The sequence below is a fragment of the Phacochoerus africanus genome, chromosome 2, assembly GCF_016906955.1.
Source record: "Phacochoerus africanus isolate WHEZ1 chromosome 2, ROS_Pafr_v1, whole genome shotgun sequence".
In the NCBI taxonomy this organism is placed as follows: domain Eukaryota; kingdom Metazoa; phylum Chordata; class Mammalia; order Artiodactyla; family Suidae; genus Phacochoerus; species Phacochoerus africanus.
In genome coordinates, this window is record NC_062545.1 from 181,782,049 (window position 1) to 181,797,105 (window position 15,057).

General features: G+C 41.9%; 1 protein-coding gene across 1 annotated transcript in view; it reads right to left on the bottom strand.

The window, feature by feature from the left end:
• Positions 1–14,839, bottom strand: part of POLE2 (DNA polymerase epsilon 2, accessory subunit) — a 33,141-nt gene extending 18,302 nt beyond the window's left edge. The window contains exons 1-6 of the mRNA XM_047767269.1: positions 14,708–14,839; positions 11,504–11,604; positions 8,547–8,622; positions 5,517–5,594; positions 5,288–5,381; positions 774–848 (exon numbers count right to left, since the gene is read on the bottom strand). Of these exons, the coding sequence (XP_047623225.1) occupies positions 774–848; positions 5,288–5,381; positions 5,517–5,594; positions 8,547–8,622; positions 11,504–11,604; positions 14,708–14,775 (492 nt within the window). The 5' untranslated portion in view covers positions 14,776–14,839. The remainder of the gene's footprint in view (positions 1–773; positions 849–5,287; positions 5,382–5,516; positions 5,595–8,546; positions 8,623–11,503; positions 11,605–14,707) is intronic.
• Between the last annotated feature and the right edge of the window lie 218 nt (positions 14,840–15,057).

Below are 15,057 nucleotides of genomic sequence, written 5' to 3' on the forward strand. Positions count from 1 at the left end.
TTTTTATTGTGAATTCTGATCTGACATGGTTGAGAAGTGAATGAACTGATGCTCTTCAGAAGCTATTTGGAACCTCACAGAAATGGTGGGGCTAGCCAGAAGGGGCTAAAGGTGCTGGGGGGAACAAAGCCACAGATGGACTGCCGGTGACTAGGTGACGGTGACTAGGTGCACTGTAGGAACAAAACTGACAGTGCTGTTTGCTTTCTGAAGTAGAGCAGTGGAAGGAGCATACATAGCAGAAAACATGCTCCCTCTCCCCAGACGAGCCTGTGGCCTGTCTGTGAGCTCTCATGCATTCCACACATATTTCGTGTGTACTTTCAGTAAAATTTTCACTCCAGCTGATATACCATATCTTAGCTGAACAAGTGTGTGGTGGTCACTAGAGGGCTGGGCAGGGCACGGACCAGGATTTTAGAGTGTGAGTGAGGGCAGGAAGAGTAATGTTGAGGGTTGGTCAGAAAGCCTGTGTACTATCCAGCAAATAGACCAGGAGGACTAGGGAGCTATCTTGTGTGGCCAGAGACTTTCTGGTGCTACCAGAGTCTCAGAACCTGCCTCAAAGAAGGCGGTAGTTGCTTCTACCAGAGAGTTGCAGGACCCAGGAGAAAAGGCATGGACTATACCAGCAGTGGGCATGCATAGGTCAGTTAGCTAGTTAAACAGTTATGAGTGGTTCATTTTCATTTAAAATTCAACAAATTAGGATTAAGCAATAAATATTAACTTGTATACTTACACCCCCTAAATAATTAGGATAATGACCTAACCTGAAATTTGCTTCCACTTTCATCAGGGTGAGAACCTATCACTGGAGGAGTAAATAATTCATGTCTGTGGGTCCTCTAGAAAAAAAGAAAGATACACATGAATTACTGAGACAAATATTTAAAACTAAGATTCATTTAAAAAGTACCCTGACAAAGCACTGTCCTTAAAGTAATGTTACTATTAACAACTCTCAATAAATTTGAAAACCCACATAATTTAAATGTATAAATACATAGATATATAACTTTAAAAATAAAAACAATTATTTTAAGACTTAAAAAAAAAGGTCTATTGTGTACCTAGCAGTAATATGCTCTGGGCTGAGGATATGATGGCAACAGATCAAGCTATCATTGGAGTTCCCGTTGTGGCTCAGTGGTTAACGAATCCGACTAGGAACCATGAGGTTGCGGGTTGGATCCCTGGCCTTGCTCAGTGGGTTAAGGATCTGGCATTGCCGTGAGCTGTGGTGTAGGCTGCAGATGTGGCTCAGATCCCGCATTTGTTGTGGCTCTGGCGTAGGCCGGCGGCTATGGCTCCGATTAGACCCCTAGCCTGGGAACCTCCATATGCTGTGGGAGCGGCCCTAGACAAAGGCAAAAAGAGAAAAAAAAAATCAAGTTTTCATCCTCAGAGCACAGGGGTCAGTGAGAGAGGCGAGTCAACAGGTCACAATACCACAAAGGACCCTGAGCAGAAAGGACCATTTAAGGAGATCCTAAAAACAGACTTTGCTGGTAAGAGACAAATGGAGGCTGAGAGGAATTCCCATTGTGGCTCAGTGGGTTACCAAACCCAACTAAGATCCATGAGGGTGCGGGTTTGATCCCTGGCCTCACTCAGTGGGTTAAGGATTCCCCCGTTGGGGTGAGCTATAGGTCCAACACGACCCCTAGCCTGGGAACCTCCATATGCCACATCTGAGGCCTTAAAACACACACACACATACACAAAAGGAAGCTGAGAGGCTGAGACAAGACATTTCAGGAAGAGGAAGGAATATGTGACAAGAAAGAGTTATAAAAGTAAAGGAGTATTTAGGAAGCGATGTGAGGTTTAGTACAGTTGTACCGTGAGGTACACAGGGCAGAACATCAGACCATGCAAGTCATTGGCTAGAGCCTCTAAGTAGGAAACCATCACTCTCTGACTGTGGTCCACCCAGTTTAGGTAGTACTAGTGCCTCTCCCCTTCCACAGAGAGACCACCAGGGCCTGGCCAATCAAAGTTCTCCATTCCCTTGGCCAGTGGTTGGCTCAGAGTTGAGCAAGTGCCTGATGCTGGGCCAGTACGAGATAGCTGCTGTAACTACTGGACAAGAAGAACTCTTCTAACAGTTACTAAGGCTACTTGTGGCCATTTTTGTCACTTCATAGAGAGAACTTTCTTGAAAGTAAAGTAAATTTTTTTTCAATTGCTGTGAGATGGAAAGAGGTAGACACCTCATGACACTGTGTGAGCACCTGGATCCAGCCATGTGTGACGCAGCTGGACCTCTAGACTTCTCCACAAGTCAAGAAGTTCCTTTTACTCTTTTAGCCAGTTTGGGTTTTTGTAACCTCTAATAAAAGAGCCCCAACAATATAGGCTTTATTTGTCAAGCCCAGAACTTTATCTTCTATTCAATGAAAAATAATGAATTTTAAAAAGGATAATGATAAAATCAGATTTGCTTTCAGGAAGATAACTGCAATAAAAATATGAATGGACTAAAATTCAACCCTTCTAATGAGGCTTGGAGGGTTAAATGACAAACCCAACATAATGTCATAGGCTTTCACATAATTTTATTTTGTTTTATTTTTTTGGTCATTTGTCTATTTAGGGCTGTACTTGCGGTATATGGAGGTTCCCAGGCTAGGGGTCTAATCAGAGCTGTAGATGCCGGCCTACACCACAGCCAAAGCAACACAGGACCCAAGCTGCATCTGTGACCTATACCTTAACCCACTGAGCAAGGCCAGGGATTAAACCCTCATCCTCATGGATACAAGTCGGGATTGTTAGCCACGACGGGAATTCCTAACATAATTTTAAAAAAGAAAGGAAAAAGACACATGGTGTGTTTACTGAGCATCTTCTCTGTGGAAATCATTGCACTGAATGTGGCAGAGGAAATAAACAAGAGGAGGGCAGTCTGACAACAGGGATGAGCACCCTGAATGACAAGCAGGGCAAACACTATAAGGGACATAGGACACACACTGAGTAGTCCCTGGGTTGAAAGCAGGAAGAGATCGAGTCTAACTGGAGATAAGGAAGGGCTCTGGAAAAGAAGAGGAATCTGAGAAGGCCTTCCAGAATTAGGAGGGTTTCCACAGTTGGGGATAAGAGGGAAGAGCAGTCCAAAAGGTGAAGAGAATAAACAAAGTTACAGAAGATGTGGAAGAAACAGAAACAATAACTCCATGTCTCAGTTTTGGCTTAGAGACTAGATCAAAAATGTGTGACAGAAGATCTCAGATATTAAGTACAGTTTATGTAATCCAATAGGCACTAAACATCTTTGAAAAACCTCTGAGCAAAATCAGGACATGATCAGAGCTAAACTTCGGGAAGATTAATCTGGCAACATTATGGAGGCAATGGAGGCAGGAGAGAATAGCCCTCTTCAGTGCTCCTTTTCTCCAACCTTCAGTCTTATTCCTAATGACCATCCTCTCCTAGAAACCTTGTGCCTCCATCATGTAACACCTCCCTGGCCTAGCCCCCAAGCCCTGTCCTCTGCCCTTTTCTATCATCTCTCAGGGTCTCACTTCTTCTTCTTCTTCTTTTTTTTTTTAATCTTTTGTCTTTTTAGGGCCACACCCAGAGCATATGGAGGTTCCCAGGCTAGGGGGTCTAATCAGAGCTACAGCTGCCAGCTTACGCCACAGATCACAGCAACGCTGGATCCTAACCCACTGAGCGAGGCCAGGGATCAAACCCGCAACCTCATCGTTCCTAGTTGGGTTCGTTTCCACTGCACCACGACGGGAACTCCAGGGTCTCACTTCTGCAGTCCCATCTGTTACTCCAGGCAGACATCCCCTAAACTTCTCTCTACCCAGATCTCTTTCTGTAGCTCCAGATGTACATTTCACCTGCTCTCCTACTGGCAACCTGAACTCAAATGTTTGAAACAGAACCTGCCATCATCTTCCTCATTCTCTTTTTCCTGGTTGTTAACATATGACCTTTATTCCACATCCACTCTTTCAGGCTCAAAACCTTAATTATCTTTGAGTCTTCACTCTCAGCCTTCTTTCTTATGTCCAATCAGTCACCATGAACCATGGCTTCCACTGCTTGAGGGCTGTCCCCTCTGCCTACTCCTCTTGCCTTCCTTCATTTTGGGCTCTCATTTACTCCAGGACTAATACCACAGACTCCTGTTAAGTCTTCTCTTCTCACATACTTGACTTCATCCCACAATCTGCAGAGAAAGGAAGTGCTCAAGAAACCCATATGACTGCATCGCTCTAGTATCTTAAGGCTCCCTGTATCAAGGGAACAAAGTCCCAACTCCCAAGAGTGGTACCCAAGGCAAGCCCACATTTTAGCTGCCACCTGATTTTCCAGACTTATCCTGCCTACTCCTCTTCACAAGCCTTCCCTTCCACACACAAGGGACTGACTGCTCATCAATCCTGTGCAGAGTCTACTTTTTCCTTTTGTTCTGTCTTTGTTCACACCATTCACCTTTTCCCCATTTCCACAAGATCAAAGAAATCAAGGCCCATGTCAAATACCATTGTTTCCATGAAGCCTTCTCTGATTTTTCTATCGAGTGCATTCTGTTTGTATTTCTCCTACAGTACATGTAAAATTTTACTTCATATTTTATTCGTGCAAATGTCTTTAATTTCTTTTTTTCTTTTTTCTTTTTTTTGTCTTTTTAGAGCCACACCTGTGGCATATAGAAGTTCCCAGGCTAGCGGTTGAATTGGAGCTGTGGCTACTGGCCTACACCACAGCTTTACAGCAACACTGGATCCTTAACCCACTGAGCAGGGCCAGGGATTGAACTTGTGTCCTCATGGATACTAGCTGGGTTCATTACCCCTAAGCCACAATAGGAACTCCATCATTCCTTTAATTTCATAAGTTGCTTGAAAGTGGTATAGTGTAAGAGGCAATGGCTGGGCTCCAGAGCAGAATGACTGGCCTCAAATCCTGTCTCTACTTACTAGATGTAATCTCTGAGCAAGTGACTAAACTTCTCTAGGTCTCAGTTTCCTCATCTATTAAATGGGAATAATAGCATCAAATGAGGTAAATAATGTCTATAAAGTGATAAAGAGTGCCTGGTATATCAAAAGCATGTTAGAAAAATGTTAGCTACTATTTTAGTCATCATCATGATTGTTAGAGAAAGTATTTTTAAAATTTCTGTACCCCTATATGGTCTCAAACAGAGAGAACCCAATAACAGTCTATTAAATGAGAAATTTTAGAGTACAAAATTCCATCCTTTAATTATCTCTAAGTCTTATCTAAGCCAAAACCATATCTTTCTACCCCTCTGACTTACCTGGTGCAAAATGGTGTATCGTTCACGAAACAGCTCTGCTTTATCTCTTGCTGTCCCAAATAAATTTGGTGCAGGATGGCTGGTCATTAATAACCTAGAACAAAAAAGGATGCCTATTTATGGTTATCATTATACATAAGGAAAGGTGAAAAATGCAACAGGAAACTATATACCTTCCCCCAAAAAACACATTTGCAATTGGCTTAACATCAACAGATGGCATACTTACGGAAGAAATTTTTTTCTTTCTGAATTGTACACAAAGCGTGGAATATCAAATGCTCCTATGATATTGAAAATATGTTCTCTGAAAAACAACCCACAGAAGCAGATCTGATTTACTAAAACATAATATGAAAACTTGCATTATAATCTCATATCATACATACCTTTCAGAGGTCATGTACACATTCACATAGGGTCAAAACAACATGGGGTAAAATTTTAAGCTTGTGCATTTTCCTCTCAGAGACAAGAATGCATTGCCAATACACTCAAGCAAACAAAAAAATTAATCAAGTTAACTTCTTTTTTTCTTTGCTTTATTTTTAAGGGCGCACCTGCGGCATATGCAAGTTCCCAGGCTAGGGGTCGAATCAGAGCAGCAGCTGCCGGCCTACGCCACAGCCACAGCAATGTGGGATCCGAGCCATGTCTGTGACCTACATCACAGCTCACTGCAAGGCCAGATCCTTAACCCACTAAGCAAGTCTAGGGATCAAACCCACATCCTCATGGGTATTAGGTTTGTTACCACTGAGCCACAAAGGGAACTCCTAATTAAGTTAATTTCTAATTAAGAATATCATCTGTTGAAAAAGAACATTTATGTACAAAACAGTCACATATTAAAGAAATCTCTCACAATATGTACTACTTTTATGAGCTACAATATTATTAAAGGATATGATTCATTTCCAACCATCTTTTAATCCAAAATATTACACATAGATGACTCAGGAAATGATGTAAAATAGAAAAAGAACCCCTAGAATTCTGGCCATATCCTTAACATTTAGTGTTGGAGAAGGAAAATCAACAAAATATCCTTAGACACTGTCAATAACATAACCATGTTTGAAAGAGGTTTTTAAAAAAATTCACAACAGGAGTTCCCAGTGTAGCTCAGTGGTAATGAATCCAACTAGTATCCATGAGGACGAGGGTTTGATCCCTGGCCTTGCTCAGTGGGTTAACAATCCAGTGTTGCTGTGAGCTGTGGTGTAGGTCGAAGATGAGGCTCAGATCTAGCATTGTCGTGGCTGTGGCGTAGGCCAGCAGTTACAGCTCTGATTTGACCCCTAGCCTAGGAACATCCATATGCTGCATGTGTGGCCCTAAAAAGCAACAAGGACAAAAAAATTTCACAGCACTACTGCATAAATATTCCGACCTAAAAAACCTTCCCTAACATTATATCTATTTATCTCCCAAAATGAAGATGGTCTCAAAAATGTCATGCTAGCCTGGTGGTAGCACCTAGCATAGAGTAGCAGAGACCCAGCAGACTTGAAGCAAGTCTTGATTCTAGGCACAGCCCCATGATTTTCTAGTGGATCAATTTTGGCAAGTTATTTAACTTAGCCTGACACTTCTCCATCGATAAAAATGAGAGCCTCTCCCTTGTGCTACAATATAATGACTTTCTGACAACTAGAGTTACAAAGACCATTTACCAGTCAGTCCCCACCTATCCTCTATACTGGCTGACTCTAGCATATCAACAGGTTGACAGAAACAGCAGGTAACTTTAATGCCTATTTTAGGATTATAATCCTCAGGCTTCGATACAATTATTTTGAATTTCCATCCATAGCTTTAGGGGCATGTCACTGTACTCTAGTATCATTTTTTTTTTTTTTTGGCTCTCTCGAGGCATGTGAACGTTCCCAGGCCAGGGATCAAATCCATGCCACGGCAGGAACAGTGCCAGATCCCTAACCTGCTGAGTCACCAGGGAACTCCTGTACTCTAGTATCTTAAAAATATGAGCTGGCAAAGATAAAATGAAAATTCTTCAATTTCTGTATTTTTCTGCAGCTCTAATAAGTTCTGACAGGAAAAAGATTAAAAACTACTGACCAAAATGAGTAATAACTCCTTTCAATTAACTCCTCTGCCCCAAATAGGGGAAAAACAGTTCAAGTTAAAACTGTCTCTCTCAGAGTACCCACCATGGCTCAGTGGCAACGAATCTGACTAGCATCCATGAGGATTTGGGTTCGATCCCTGGCCTCACTCAATGGGTTAAGGATTTGGCGTTGCCCTGAGCTGTGGTGTAGGTCAAAGACACAGCTCAGATGTGGTGTTGCTGCAGCTGTGGTGTAGACCAGCAGCTGTAGCTCTGATTCAACCCCTAGCCTTGCAACTTCCATATGACTCGGGTGCGGCCCTAAAAAAAAGACAAAACAAAACAAAACAAAAAAATTCTCTCTCCATTTTCCATATGTTTCCTTTCAGTTAAACCCTGTGAATTTGGAAAGAAATATCACATTCAAAGGAAGAAAGGAAAGAGGTACACTCAGGGAAATAAAACCCAGAAAAACTATAAATTCCAAAGTCCTAAGAGCATGATACAGAGTAAAGAGTCATAAAGGAGGTTTCTACTCTTCTTTGCCAATGACCATGTGACCCACGATAAGTTCCCAAACTTTCCAGACTTAGCACTTCCCTAAGGAAAAAAATAAATTATACTTCTGAATAATCAATTCAATTCTTCTACAGCATATAGAATATAAATGTCAGATTATCTGGGTAAGTGGCAAAAGTTGTTAATGGTACAAACATACCAAGATGTCAAATCCTGGGAAAAAAACAGTAAAGCCGAGTCATTTAATAATGTGGTTTGTAATGCAAACTGTCACTTAAGAATCACTAAGAAATAGGGAGTTCCTTTTATGGCTCAGTGAAAATGAACCCGACTAGTATCCATGAGGATGTGGGTTCAATGCCTGGCCTCGCTCAGTGGGTTGGGCATCCCGAGTTGCTGTGAGCTGTGGGGTGGTTCACAGATGCGGCTTGGATCCTGAGTTGCTGTGGCTGTGGTGTAGGTGGGCAGCTGCAGCTTGGATTCGACCCCTGGGCTGGGAACTTCCATATGCCATGGGTGCAGTCCTAAAAAGACAAAAAGAAAAAGAAAAAAGAAACCCTAAGAAATAACCACTGCAGTAATGATAACCACTGATTATTTCCTCAGAAAATAATTTAACCACTCAGTAACACTTCCAACATAGGGAAAAAGTTAATTATTTTGACATACATAGTTTCATCTACTGACTGACTGCATTCCTGGACTGCTGCTTCCACTACAGATTTTTCGATCATGTTTGATGACACTGAAAAGAGAAGTTCAAAGTCAAATTTTAAAAACAGGCATAAAAGTTTTTTCTACACAAAGCTTTTTTCCTAAAAGTAATTTGCAAACACCAACCCCAAGATTCTCATTATACATGCTTTAGGAGAAAAAAAATATTAGGTTAGTACAGTAACTACCTTAAATTTCCACACTCAAGTACGCTTATAATATCTTAATACATAGTTAAATGCCCTACTTTTCTAAATATTGTTTAATAATATCCATATAGGTATATAAACACTTCTGTAAGCTCCTAGGTTTCATAAGGTTACATTAGTATAACTTTTTATTGCAATTGCTATGTGTCAATAGGCATGAGAGTAAGAGTAATACCAGTAACAGCCACCACTTTTTAAGCCCTTAGTAAACACTTGGCACTATGCTCATTTCTTTACAAGCATTATTAGATAGATGTCCTATAAGACTGACGTTCATGTCCTGGCTATTGTGAATAGTGCTGCAATGAACATGCGGGTGCATGTGTCTCTTTTAAGTAGAGTTTTGTCCGGATAGAGGCCCAAGAGTGGGATTGCGGGGTCATATGGAAGTTCTATGTATAGATTTCTAAGGTATCTCCAAACTGTTCTCCATAGTGGCTGTACCAGTTTACATTCCCACCAACAGTGCAGGAGGGTTCCCTTTTCTCCACAGCCCCTCCAGCGTTTATTATTTGTGGATTTATTAATGATGGCCATTCTGACTGGTGTGAGGTGGTATCTCATGGTAGTTTTGATTTGCATTTCAGGGAGGGAGTGGGAGGGATGGGAGCTTGGGCTTATCAGACACAACCTAGAATAGATTTACAAGATCCTGCTGAGTAGCATTGAGAACTTTGTCTAGATACTCATGTTGCAACAGAAAAAAGGGTGGGGAAAAAAATGTAATTGTAATGTATACATGTAAGGATAACTTGATCCCCTTGCTGTACAGTGGGAAAATAAAATAAAATAAAAATTAAAAAAAAAAAAGACTGCTGTTCATACGCCCATGTCTTACAGGTGGGGAAAGTACAACTTCAAGAGGTGGAATAACCCACTCAGGAACATAGCTGGGAGGGGCAGAGAGCCACACAAACCTAGCCCAATTCTAGATGGGGTTCCCATAACAACTTGTATGTTCTCAGGGAGAATACCATGTACCGTCTTATTAATGTATACTAATTTTCTAAATTTAATCTTTTTTTTCTTTTTCTTTTTTTTTTTTTAGGGCCACACTCGCAGCATATGGAGACTCCCAGGCTAGGAGTCAAATCCAAGCTACAGCTGCCGGCCACAGCCACAGTAATACCGGATCTGAACCGTGTCTGCGATCTACACCACAGCTCACAGCAACACCAGATCCTTAACCCACTGAGCAAGGCCAGGGATTGAACCCACAACCTCATGGTTCCTAGTCCAATTCGTTTCTGCTGCACAACAATGGGAACTCCAATTTAATAATTTTCTAAATCTTTGACTATAACAAACTTTTAAAAGCAAAGGTATATTTAAAATTCTACCTTGAGAAGTGAAAATGAGATATAAGAGCAATTTCTCCTGTATCGTGAAACATGTTTCCTCCTGTTTGACTGAAGAAAGTGCATCTTTACAACATAAAAGAGCAAGCCACACTCGCTTCTCTCCTTCAGTGAGCCCATCGACCTTTTTTTTTTTCCTAAGAGAAGAGTATTCACCTTTGCAGGCCCATGCTTCTGGGAAAAAGGTTAAGTATTTAACAAAACGATCCCTATTGTAAATTGGTACAACCACTGTGCAAAACAGTATGGAGATTCTTCAAAAAACTAAACACAGAACTACCATTCAATCCAGCAATCCCACTCCTGGGTATCTACCCAGAGAAAACCATGACTCGCAAAGACACGTGTACTCTGATGTTCATTGCAGCACTATTTGCAATAGTCAAATCATGGAAACAACCTAAATGTCCATCGACAGAGGAGTGGATCAAGAAGATGTGGTACATATACACAATGGAATATTACTCAGCCATTAAAAAGAACGAAATACCAGCATTTTTTGCAACATGGATGGACCTAGAAACTATCATGCTAAGTGAAGTCAGCCATGCAATGGGACACCAACATCAAATGCTTTCACTGACATGTGGAATCTGAAAAAAGGACAGACTGAACTTCTTTGCAGAACAGATGCTGACTCACAGACATTGAAAAACTTATGGTCTCCAGAGGAGACAGTTTGGGGGTGGGGGGATGTGCTTGGGCTGTGGGATGGAAATCCTGTGAAATCAGATTGTTATGATCATTATACAACTACAGATGTGATAAATTCATTTGAGTAATTAAAAAATCAGACAAAACAAAAAAAACCAATCCCTGAAGAAAGGCTGAAACAAGGGAAAGTTAGTCCTGCTCACTCATTCTTCCCACCCCCCACCCCCGCACACACTGAAGAGTACCTAACATAAGTAAGACAAAGTATAGGCATGCAGAGGGGAAAAAAAATGACCATAAAGGAATCAGAGGGGAATCCACAAAAGGGAAGAACTGTAAAAAAGTCTCTGGGGAATGCCCCTAGGTTCCAACAGAACTGCAGGTGACCCCTTGGCAACAAAGGCTACCAGAGGTATGTCTTATACCACAGGGACATCTTAAAACACTGAATCTTCAACTTTTACTTAAATCTATAAATCTGAGGATGCAGATTATATGATCAATTGAAGAGCTGTCAGAAAATGTTCACAGGGAACTATATCCAATCACTTGTGATGCAGCATGATGGAGGACAATACAAGAAAGAGAATGTATGTGTATGTATGGCTGGGTTGCTTTGCTGTACAGCAGAAGATGGCAGAACATTGTAAATCAACTATACTTTCATTAAAAAAATTTTAATGTTACTCACAGGGTTGCTTTTCAACTGCATCAATGATCTTTTCCAGTGAATCTTCAAGCTCTACTTCATTGATAGATTGAAGAGCTTCTGTGAGGTACTTAATAGCTTCACTGAGAAGAGAGGGAAAGAAAAGATGAGGCAGATCTTTGGGAATTAAGGCTAAAGGTTTTGTGCCCAAATCTGGCAAACGCTCATCAATCTGGGACTGAAACTAAGGTCCACTCACTCCTCCCTGGAAGTAGTACTCTCCTTGCCTGTGCTTTCTGAATGAAATTTTGCTCCTATACCCTGCCCATATAACCGTTCTTAAAACCCCACATCACATTCTTCTTCTAAGAAGCCTCCCTAGACCAGCCTTATCTATTGCAATCTCCCTTTCCTTCTGAAATCACTAAAAATCTCACTTATAGATACCTTCGATCTGCTACATCACATTAGCCTTGTACCATTTACATTACATTTAAGGCAGAACTCATTTGGCTTCAATGTACTGAACATAACAGGCACTTAAATATATATTTATTAATTTGATAATGAATTTACTTAAATTCTAGTAATTTCACTTTTGTTTTCAATTGTAAAATCAGAAAAAAAAAATGATGCTAGAAAAACCTCGGACCTTTAAATATAGTCATAGAAGTAATGATACCCATCAAAATCACATGAATCCCTCCCATCTCCCACCCACAAAGTCAATAAAGCTGCAACTTTTTAAAAATCAAATGAACTTCTAATTTTAATTCCAATAATACTCAGATTGAACACTGCCTTTTTTTTTTTTTTTTTTTTGGTCTTTTTAGGGCTGCACCTGTGGCACATGGAAGTTCCTGGACTAGGGGTCAAATCAGAGCTACAGCTGCCAGCCTACACCACAGCCACAGCAACGAGGGATCTAAGCCTCGTCTGCAACCTACACCACAGCTCAGGGCAACGCCAGATCCCTGAGCCATTGAACGAGGCCAGGGGTCAAACGTGCATCCTCATGGATACTGGTTGGATTTGTTTCCGCTGTACCACAGGGGGAACCCCAAACACTGTCTTCTTAAACAATTACCTAAATCCATGTCTTTGTGTATTTGCGGAACACAATTTTACACTTCACATTATCTTACTGTCCTATATCTTGGGTTGCTTCTTGTTTCATATGTGGGTGTCACATCCCTCCAATTTATTATAGATGATGCTCCTTGAGAAATGGAACTGTGCCATCCTTTGGCAGAGCGCTAAGCACACTGAAAGTGGCCCATAAATATTTGATGCCTGAGTCCCTAAAATCACACACATATTGAGTGAATCTTAGGAGAGTTTTTAGGACAGACCAAAGTAATATAGGATCTGGGCCCTACAGAATCTCATTAGGCCTGTCCAGTGTCTCTGGCCTCGGTGCTCTCCTACCTCAGGGTCTTTATACAGTCATTCCTCACCACCACCGCCCCCGCCCCATTCTTCACCTAGTCAACAAGTCCTGCTTATCCTTTAACACTTGGCTCAAACCATTCTTTAATGAAGTATTCCTTAACTCTAGAACTATTTACACACCTGGCTATATACTATCATAGCTTTCCCTTCCTTGGATCCTTTTCACGATTGAAAGTAAGTAATTATGAATTATTTGATATCTATAGTAGATAGACTTCTAAGAAGATCCTTAATAATCCATATATCCTTGTGCAATCACCTTTCCATGAGTGTGGGCTGGACCTTGTGACTTGCTTCTAACAATAGAATATAGCAAACATGATAGAATAGTTGACTGCATTGTAGTTCTAAAAATAAAAATTTAAAGCGACAAGATGTCACTTTCTTGCTTAGGTTACAAAAGATTTGACTTCCACTTATAGCTGACTCTCTTGCTGGCTTTGATGAAGTAAGATACCATGTTGGGGAGGCCCAGTAGCTCACAAAGACTGAAGCCCTCAGTCCAACAATCCTGAATGAACTGAATCCTGCCAATCACTGAATGAGCTTGGAAGCAAACTGCCGAACCGACATCTGAGATGATTCCATCTTAACCGTGCAGACTTACATGAGACTCTGAAGCTGAGGACCTAGCTAAGCCCACCTGAATTCCTGACCCATGGAAAATGAAGGACTATAAGCGCACGAGATTTTATTTTTTAAATTATTTTATTATATTAATTTATTATAGTTGATTTACAATGTTCTGTCACTCATGACATTTTAAAGTTCTAAATTTGGGGGTAATTAGTTATGCAGCAATAGACAATTAACATACTATCTGCCCCCAAGGTCTGCTGTGTCTTATTCCTACTCCCTTGCCTCAATAGTACTTTGCAGCTAATAGATTTCAGTCTCTTTCTGACTGAACTAATGAATGACAGTTCAATATCAGGTCAAATTCTAAGTGAAAAGAAAGAAAAACTAACTGAGCAAGTGGCTCACATTTTCAAAATGTCAGAGATCAACTAAACAAAATTCATTATTCTCTCCTAGAGCATATCGATTCTTACCCTTGTTCACCACTAACCCAAAAGCAAGGTTAAAAGTCCCATAAAACTCATCATTACAAAAACAACCCAAAAAACCGCTACACACACAAGAGCAATCAAAACCTGATACCTTGGGAGGGTTCATTCTATAACTAATAGAAAACACAGATATGGTCAGGAAACCTATCAGAGAAATTCTAAAAGAATTTTTTTAAAAAGGCCAAGGATACCTAGAAACACGCTTCAAACCTACCCGTTTCTTAACTCTCCAGGAATTCTCTCTCAAGAATAATACCCGATCCAAAATTAGGAAGGCTGGCAGGGCCCACAATTGCTACAGTATAACCTGACAGCTACCGAAATGCAATGGGCTTTCCCAGGTCTCTCATTCGCTGTCTCAGTAACTAGGTGAAGCAGCACGGTTAAGGATTCCTATTTGGCGGAGCCCTAAAGGGGGCTGAGAGGTGCCCAAGCACCGTGCTGGTGCACCGCTGCTGCGGCACCGATCACCGCTTCTCCGGCTGCTTGACACGTGCAGGAAAGCCTCATTTCTTCCGGGAGAAACTTTTCACTCCGTACGAACGTTGGGGAAACCTAAGGCATCACCAGATCCTCTTCCCTTCTTAGAACTCTTGAAGGGTCTTTGTCATTTTAAGGCCAAACCCCCTCTCCGTGCGCGGTGCATCCCGCTGCCACGCCGCCTGGCCGGGCTTCCTGGCTCAGGCTCTCCCCTCTCGCCTCGCCAGCTGCCCTGCCGACTTACCCCCGGAGCAGCAAGCCGCGGAGCTTAAAGGCAGAGAGAGCCCGGCTCCGCAACCGATCCGGCGCCATGTTCGCGTTTTGGCGCCACGGCTGCGACCCCGCCCCTTCCCGGGCGCGCTCCGCCCTGGCCCCGCCCCGGACGCACAGGTTCCCACCGCTGCTGCTCCGACCTTGGTGCGAAGATTTTGGCAGCTCCGCGTGCAGGCTGGCTGAAGCTTCGCAGGGTCTGGGCTGCAGGAGAAGAAGTCCCTGCGGTGCTCTGTTGCTCGAAACTGACAAGCGAGAGCTTCCTTCCCTAGTGTCTGGTTGGGAATGGGCTTCCCCTATATTAAATGCTTCATTGAGCTAATC